General features: G+C 39.1%; 2 protein-coding genes and 1 non-coding gene across 3 annotated transcripts in view; 1 reads left to right on the top strand and 2 right to left on the bottom strand.

Moving 5' to 3' along the window:
• LOC146482308 (symplekin-like) overlaps positions 1 to 329 on the bottom strand; it is a 41194-nt gene extending 40865 nt beyond the window's left edge. The window contains exon 1 of the mRNA XM_085107173.1: positions 183 to 329. Coding sequence (XP_084963299.1) covers positions 183 to 329 — 147 coding nt within the window. The remainder of the gene's footprint in view (positions 1 to 182) is intronic.
• A 65-nt stretch (positions 330 to 394) lies between these two features.
• On the top strand, positions 395 to 6641 carry LOC146482306 (ADP-ribosylation factor-like protein 2). Its single transcript, XM_085107204.1, has 5 exons — positions 395 to 544; positions 654 to 764; positions 1739 to 1901; positions 4395 to 4475; positions 5903 to 6641. The coding sequence occupies exons 1-5, from the start codon at positions 480 to 482 to the stop codon at positions 6035 to 6037; spliced, it is 555 nt and encodes a 184-aa protein (XP_084963330.1). The 5' UTR covers positions 395 to 479; the 3' UTR covers positions 6038 to 6641.
• Trnav-gac (transfer RNA valine (anticodon GAC)) lies at positions 6208 to 6280 on the bottom strand. The gene has a single exon. It is a non-coding gene; the product is annotated as a tRNA-Val (tRNA).
• Positions 6642 to 8331: the final 1690 nt, after the last annotated feature.

The raw sequence follows: 8331 nt of genomic DNA, 5'->3' as shown, positions 1-8331 counted from the left end.
GGTGAAACTAAATAATAACAACTACACTGTATCTACAGACTTGGTGTTTCGTTTATGGACTAACTTGACCACCGCAATAAGCCCAAAGAGATTTATGGCTATTGTAGCTTAAAGCTCGTGTCAGGCATAAATGTCTGAAAGCAACAAAGCAAGCTCAGTCTACTCTTATTTGAATGACTAACCTTCTCTGACGTTGAATCTTCTGCAGAATATTCTCCTGACGCTACCAGGGTGTCGGCATCATCGTTATTAAAGAACTGTGAAGCGACCGATAGGCGAACACGAGTTCGACCTTCGGCCGCCATATTGGAATTTCTGAGCCCTTGCATCAAGTGGTCCGCGGTAGATTACTAAAACGAATTACTGGTTGTGTAAGAACACCTGTAATGTCACGAGCAAGCAAAATGGCGGATTGTAGATGATTGTCAAGAATTATTGTATTATTCAGTGAAATAATTGTACAGTATAAGCCGAGCATCATGGGACTCCTTACTATTTTAAAAAAGATGAAGCAAAAGGAGAAGGAGATGAGAATTTTAATGTTGTATCCTTTCGTACTATTTAGTAATGCCTTTTGGGAGTGCATGAAATATGTCATTGAAGATACATTGTTAAAATTCAGTCTTAGATTTGTTCCTTGACACGGCCGATAGAGGTCTTGATAACGCCGGCAAAACAACAATTTTAAAGAAGTTTAATGGCGAAGATATCAACACAATAGAGCCCACGTTAGGATTTAACATCAAAACACTTGAACATAGAGAGTAAGTTTAATATCATTTAGGATATACAATAATCTTGTAAATAAGTTTTTTTTCTGTTACTTATATGCATATCTATTAACTAATTGTTATATTTATTTACACTCCTAGTATAGTGTAAACTGTTTCAGGAGTAAATCATTTAAGCATATTTATAAAGCATAAAGCCTTATAAGGAATAGTTGCCTCAGGCTTAACTGCATGAAAATACCCAGCTACTCCAAAACCTTTCTTGAAACAGTAGCTATGTGGCTACAAAGATAATTAAGATAACCGTATAAAAAAGAGGCTGCAAGGCTTTGTAGCTGCAAAGTTATGTACTCATGTAGTTACGTTAAGTTGAGTAGCAACTTAGCCAAATAGCCACAAAGCCTGGAAAACATGCAGTGGAACCCCACGTTACAACCACCTCATTGATGCGACCACCTTTTTTGTGTTCTAAACAAATTAAAATTCCAGTCATTTCCTTAGTTTAACAACCTCGTTAATCTGACCACCCCATTAATACAACCACATTTCCGATGGCTGGAAGGTGGTCCCCTGTGCCGGCATATATCTGTGTCTCATACTTAGAAAATTATGTGAAAAAAGGAAGAAGCGTCACAGAAAGTGTCTATGTACTGAAATATCCAGCTTTTTCAGGGTAAACCTTTGATGTACATGTAGTAGCTGGGTATATTCTGTGTTCAAAACCCTTCTTTAAACAGTGGCTAGCATGTACAATGTGCCCTGTATAAAAAAAGGCAATGTGGCATTGTGTGATGGGGAAGTTTTTATAGGGCAGGATTTACTTTTGTGCATATAAGGATGGGACGTAAATTTGAATGGCTTTTCTGGAGAGGAGGGCAGAAATTTGAACAAGCCTATCTTGAAAAGTTCAAATCTCCCAGGGGTGGGGGGATGTTGACTGTTCCACCTGATGCATGTATGTTTCTTGCTTGAAAATAGCAATTTGATTATTAAATTGCCTGTCTTAGATTTAAGCTAAACATTTGGGATGTTGGAGGACAGAAGTCCCTTCGCTCATATTGGAGAAATTACTTTGAAAGCACCGATGGCTTGATATGGGTGGTGGATAGTGCCGACAGAAGGAGGCTTGGTGACTGTAAGGAGGAGCTGAAAGGTCTGCTTCTTGAAGAGGTTTGCTATCTTTCCTGTTGTCAGTTTCCAGAATCAAGTGTGATACTTGTAAACATGTAATGACAATTAAAATGCAAATACTTACATGCATGTTGAACTTCTAAATGAACCAAGGAAATACATGTTAAATCCCCCCTGTGGGGGACCCCATATGTTAGCGATGAAATTTTGAAAAGAACCCCTAAAAGTTACCAGAATTCTGTTTTGTGGGTGTGGTCCAAACAATTTTCACCCCTATGAGGTACATGTACCAACTCTAAAACACTACACTAACTGACAGTTGACCGACATTTACTTCCTCTCATATTTTTTGGCTCAATGCCCTAAAAGGTACAACCATACCTCTTTTAGCTTTAAGCACCCAGGGGCGGATCCAGGGGGGTGGATTGGGTGGCTAGCCACCCCCCCCCCCCCTCGAATGATGAAGAATGGAGCTAGGACACATACACTAAAACAATGGACTGAGGCACACCATGACAACTTCTCACATGTTTGAGCTTTATTTGCGCAAAGGAACTTTTGGAACCAATGCGACCATTCGTTGCTGCTCTACAAGGCCACCTATATAGCTAGTTGAAGTACAGTTGAACCTCTCCACAACGGCCACCTTGGGGACAGAAGAAAGTGGCCGTTATAGAGAGGTGGCCGTTATGGGGAGGTAGGGGTGTAATATGACACCTTTTTTTTCGGGAAGTACAACATGTTAATTGTGCCAAGTTCATGCTTACTGTAGCCTATAATGGCAATCCAATCTTAAACAATATATATAGATAAAATACACAATAAAATGTAAATAATGTTTTGAATCAAAATGCTAACAAGACGAAACGAGCAAGGTTCGTGACATTCGCTATTATTGTAGACAATTTATGCTTACTGCAGCATATAAATGGAAAACAATCAAAATACGTATATCATTAAAATGGATATACAGAAACGTAATGTTCCGAAGACAAATGTCGATTACTGCATCAGTTTATAAAAAAAGGTTTTTACAAAAAAGTACTGTACTGGCCGTTGTCGAGAGGTTATTTTGGCAGTTGGGGACGCACTTTAGTGGCCGTTGCCATTGTAGAGAGGTTTAAACAAGAGCTAATGTATGGACTGTCCGCTGGGACAAAAAAATGTGGCCGTTGTAGAGAGTTGGCCGTTGTGGAGAGGTGGCCGTTAGTGGAGGTTCGACCGTATACTGGAAATGAAATCGAAAGTCGTCGCTCGAACGCTTGTACGAAAAGGTCTTTTAAACTCTTTCAGAACTAGTGGGGTCTACAGAACAACGTCCTTGTATTTGCTGTAGATATCGGAATCGGGATAACACTCCCAACAGATTCAGTGATACAGTACTGGAAGCGAACAGTGGCAATACCTTTACTGGACATAATTTTCTGAGAACTGAAATCGCGCTTCAGCGAACAAAAAAAAAGGTCCATTACGAACTCTGTGCTAGATCATTCCGATTGTAATCGTCACGAAATCCAAAGAAGCCATGGATAAAATTGGTAAAGTACTGCAACAGAAGTGAGATCACGTACTACGGCAACTTCCACCAACCTTTGAAAGTGACCTGTTTTGCTGGACCAATTACTGGAAGTGTCAAGCAGTGTCAGACGAAGTTTCAATAACCTGCCTTATAGAGACACATGCTAATAACATGTTCTTTCCTAATATCCGAGAACTTTTAACGATCCTTACGGTGCTACAGATGGGAAGCACGGAGGCTGAAAGATCACTTCACGCATGGCTAAGGAACGCAGTAATAACAGAAAGAGTTGCTTGTTTGTGATCACAGCCTACTATACGTAAAATATAATCTTACTCTACAAATAAAATCACGATATAGTGCTATTTTATTGCTGTATTGATTATCATCGCAATTTCCGATATCGTTCTGTGGACTTCTGTCGCGTCAGCCACCCCCTCTTCAAAATTCCTGGATCCGCCCCTGGCACCCTAAGGGGTACCAAACCACGAATTTTAACCCATAAAAGGTGCGATGCCGATCATGCACACACATCACTTTTATATGGGAGTCCTTCCCTCTCTGGACTTAAATCTCGCATATTTAGATTACAGTGATGCAAATTGAAAGCACTTATATTTTGACTATCGCAAAGTCATTATCAGCGCATTTTTTTGGTTTGGTTATCATTCTTTATTCCTCAGGTTGTCAGCTGGTAAAGGTGTTTGAGTTTTCAGTAAAAGCAGTTCAGATTTTGGTCAGGAAGTGGATTCCAAATTACATTTCTCACATAATAGCCAGTTTCCTAGAGAAAAATGAGAGTTTAAAGCATGGCCAAGGATTTGAACAGGGGACTTGTACTGTGCCTGAAACAAATCCAGCTAGTGGTCAGAGAGCTAGGACTCAAACCTGGGACCTCCAGATTAATCAGAATACAAGCCTCTAACCACCAGGCCACACTGCCTCCCCTAAGTCAAGTTGTGGCAACTGAATAATACAGCAAGTGATAGTTCTTTTCTTTGTTGTTCATGCAGAGGCTTGCAGGTGCTACGTTGTTAGTTTTTGCCAACAAGCAGGACCTTCCAGGTGCATTATCAGCTGAAGAGATTAGAGATGTGAGTCCAGTAGTTCCATTTGTTTCTCCAAGGCGAAGGAAGCATCAAAGTGGCCATGCATTAAGAGATTTCTTGTCTTATACGCATAGCTCTGAAATTCTTTAGGTTTTATTCAGAGAAAAACCTTAAAGCTTGGTCTTGTATTTTAAAGAGTGCAAAGGGCTGAGAACAACACTGCCCTAGTCTTTCATCTCCTAAAGTCTCTAATGTGCAGTTCCAAAAAATTATCCATACTACCCCCATGGAAGGTGTTTTGTTTTGTACCCCTTCCCCTCCCACTAGGAAATTAAAATTTTGACTTTTAAGAGTCTCTGACCTCCCCCCTCCCCCTAGGAATTTCCAATGACATTCCATGAGTTGGATATGGATTGTTTCTGGAACTGCACATTTGGAGAAAAAGCCAAAGCCTGGGTCTTGTATGTTTAAAAGTGCAAAGGTCTCAAGGGCTTGCAGAGAAAAACACTGCTCCAGTCTTTCATCTCCCAAAGTCTCTAATTTATCACTTAAGAGCCCTCTTTTACATAATTCGAAAGTCTCAACATCTCCAATGCCTCTCCTTTTGCAGAGAAAGGAATGAAGATCATTCATGTCCCACAATACATTGTACAAAGGTTTCCGTACAATTGGGGGGGGGGGGGGGAGGTGGGGGTGCACCACTCAATCATTTTGGACAACAAGGCTTTGTAATCAAAGAAATGGACATTTAAGAACCTGGGCAATGGTGGTGAAGATCTTGACGCATTATCTCAGAAACTTTATTAACCACTTCTGAGCCAACCCAAGATCTCTATTACTATATAAATTATGGAAATATTTAATATAAAAAATTTATAACTGACTATTCATGCCTGTTGGACATGTAAGTTCACGAGAACTAGGGGATAATCATCATAGTGTAAAAGTAATCTTAAGTTTGCAGTTACGGAAGAACTTTTTGAAGTTGGAGAGAAAGCCTTAGTAGGAAGTAAAAACTGTTAACTAAAGTTAATCAGAAAACTGGTCATAACAAGTTTGTTCAAAGAGGACCCACCTTGTCTGGGTTAGAGGGGTTATTGAAGACACCACCTATCTCATGAGCAATCTACTGACAAAATTGCATTGGCTTTAAAATTTAAGGTGACTTAGAAATATATATTCAGCTAGCAAGAGTCAGCATTGCTAGATTATAAACAAGAAAAGTGAAGTCGAATCTCATCGTCATTTTTTACCGCTGGATAGAGGGATGGCTATGCGATAAAGACACCATATTTTGAGGTTGAATAAGTGGGGCCAGCAGGCAGAGACCACCATCTATTTTGTGGTTTGGTTGGTCTTGTTCGAGTATAGTATTGCCCTGAGCTTTTAATAATAGGACCTTAGCCTGGGTGTTTGTTAATGACAAGCCAAAAGACCAGTTCCTTATGTGTTTTGCCTGTTAATCGTTACAGGCCCTGGACCTGGAATCCATCAAGACACACCACTGGAATATACAGTGGTGCAGTGCTGTGACAGGAGAGAAGCTGTTGGATGGTATAGACTGGATCATCTCCGACATTGCATCAAGAATATTCACTATGGACTGATCAACATGTAAATAATGCCTAATTTATACAGTGTATATAAATGAATATGAATACATGTATATGAAACATCATATATTTGAACTGTGGATGAAACCTTAAATAGAGGAAAGATCCTCGCAGTTAGTGCGCAACTTAAGCAGTTGCAAAAAGAAAGCCTGAAAAAAAAATTCAGGCTTGAACAGGATTTGAACCCATGACCTCTGCTATGTCGGTGCAGGGCTCTACCAACTGAGCTATCAAGCCAACTGGGAGCTGGTCATATTGTGATCATTCATGGGTATAACTCACAATATAACCAGCTCCCAGTTGGCTTGATTGCTCAGTTGGTAGAGCACTGCACCGGCATGGCAGAGGTCATGGGTTCAAATCCTGTTCAAGCCTGAATTTTTTTTTTTCAGGCTTTCTTTTTGCAACTGCTTAAGTTACGTACTAACTGCGAGGATATTTCTTCTATTTAACAGGGTATATGGTTATTCAATTCAGATTAGTGGTCCATTAAGTCTCACAACACTCAAAGAGATTTTGGGTCTGAAAAGCATATTTCAAATCGTGCCACTTTTTAGTGGTTTTAAAACTGATTGAGCGTGTTTCTTGACATTGTAAAAAAAATAGGCAGTCTCAGACTGCATGTGTCTACTGCAGTACTGGTATAGAAATGTGATATAAAAGAATTGAAGAAAAGGGAAATAAAACTGAAATGAAAACGAAGAGGGAGGAGTGAAAATATTAAAACTATTAATTAATCTATACTGAACTTATGAATGGCAAGTATCATTCTTTAACCCTTTGACTCCTGTCGTGTTTCCATAGTTTTCGCATAAATTAACTTTTTCCTAGGGCGGTTTAAAATGCGCAGTAGATAAATAAACAGGGGCACCCAACGACAGTTTTCTCTCAGATCCTCTGAAACGCAATTTTAGGCTATCTGGAGTGCTTTTAAAGCTCTGTAGGTTCAATTCAAGCCGCGCTATAATATTTTTATCTGTTCGGTCATTCTAGGGGAACTTGAGTCTTTTCAAAATTATTAGGGCATTTTTGTCCATTTTCCGAAAACCTTAGGTCTTATTTCGTTCCGAAAATCTTAGCTGACCTTTTTTCGGTGTCCGAAACGACATTTTTATGAATTCGAAAACATTAGGCCGTAAATATCCCGTATCACGAACATTCGAGGTGAAAATTCCCTTAACAAATTGTAGGGGGATTGAGGACCTTCCGAACAGATAATTTACCGAAAAGATCCGTTGGATGCCCCTGAATAAATATCGTTGGCTTCCAAAATTAACTGCATATTAAACTGGAATGATTAAACAAATGTTTTCTGACGTAAAATAATATGGTTACCTATTAATCATTTGCCGAAAAGCACACTTGAACGCAAAAATTGCTAAAATTCACGGCGTGTTGATGAAGACCTTTGGCATATCAAATTTCAACCCGCTTATGCAAATTGTCCTTGATTACGCACCTGTCGCTTCTCAAACGCATATATGAATTGACAAAGACACAAAAATCAACAAAAAGCTTTTCCAACAAAACATTTTAACGAAATAAACGATGCATTTGCTATTAGAGGCAAAAAAACTTTCAGTTTTTTTTACGTGCGTGCGAACACGCATGTAAAATTTGAAGACACTCGATGTTGGTTCAAAGCGGTCACTCGCAGTAAATTCGGGCACGTTTGCGATGAAAATTACAGAAGTTACAGCATTCTGGTTCAAATCATCACTTAAACTATTTGTAAAAAGCAAATCAACATCGGAAAACATCATTTACCGTATTGTCGCCATTGTCCTGATCCGGAAATACAATCGCTTAGATCTCGGTCAGTCGTGGATTTATAGCGTCGGCTTTCGATAGGATTCCATTTGGGATTCCTGTGGTATTTACACTCTTACACTCTTTCACTCTTTCACTCAACCCGATGACATAGTGTCTACGCTTCTCTAGAAGCCGTAGACACAATGAACATTTCTTATGAATAGCTTTCAAAGTTATATGGCTTAAATTAAAAAATGAATGCTATTAATCTGTGATACGAACCTTTTTTTTTTTTTTACAAGTTTTTTACAAGTTTTTTATTTATTCACAGCAGAACCTTAAGTTATAACTAGGCTGGCTTGCAAATAACGAAGACCTAATCGCGGCAGGCCAGACTGTACACAAAATAATAATTGTTTTTTTTAACATTACATACAACAATAACAATGATAATGTGTGAAGAGGAAAACCAGACAATAACGAAGTGTAACAAGGAAGACTAAGTCTAACTAAACTGCGGTCGGAATTCTAATCTT

This window comes from Pavona decussata, unplaced genomic scaffold (genome assembly GCF_977016875.1).
Source record: "Pavona decussata unplaced genomic scaffold, jaPavDecu1.1 SCAFFOLD_46, whole genome shotgun sequence".
In the NCBI taxonomy this organism is placed as follows: Eukaryota; Metazoa; Cnidaria; class Anthozoa; order Scleractinia; family Agariciidae; genus Pavona; species Pavona decussata.
Note: the sequence above shows the minus strand (reverse complement) of the source record. Positions and strands in the feature narration are given on the sequence as shown.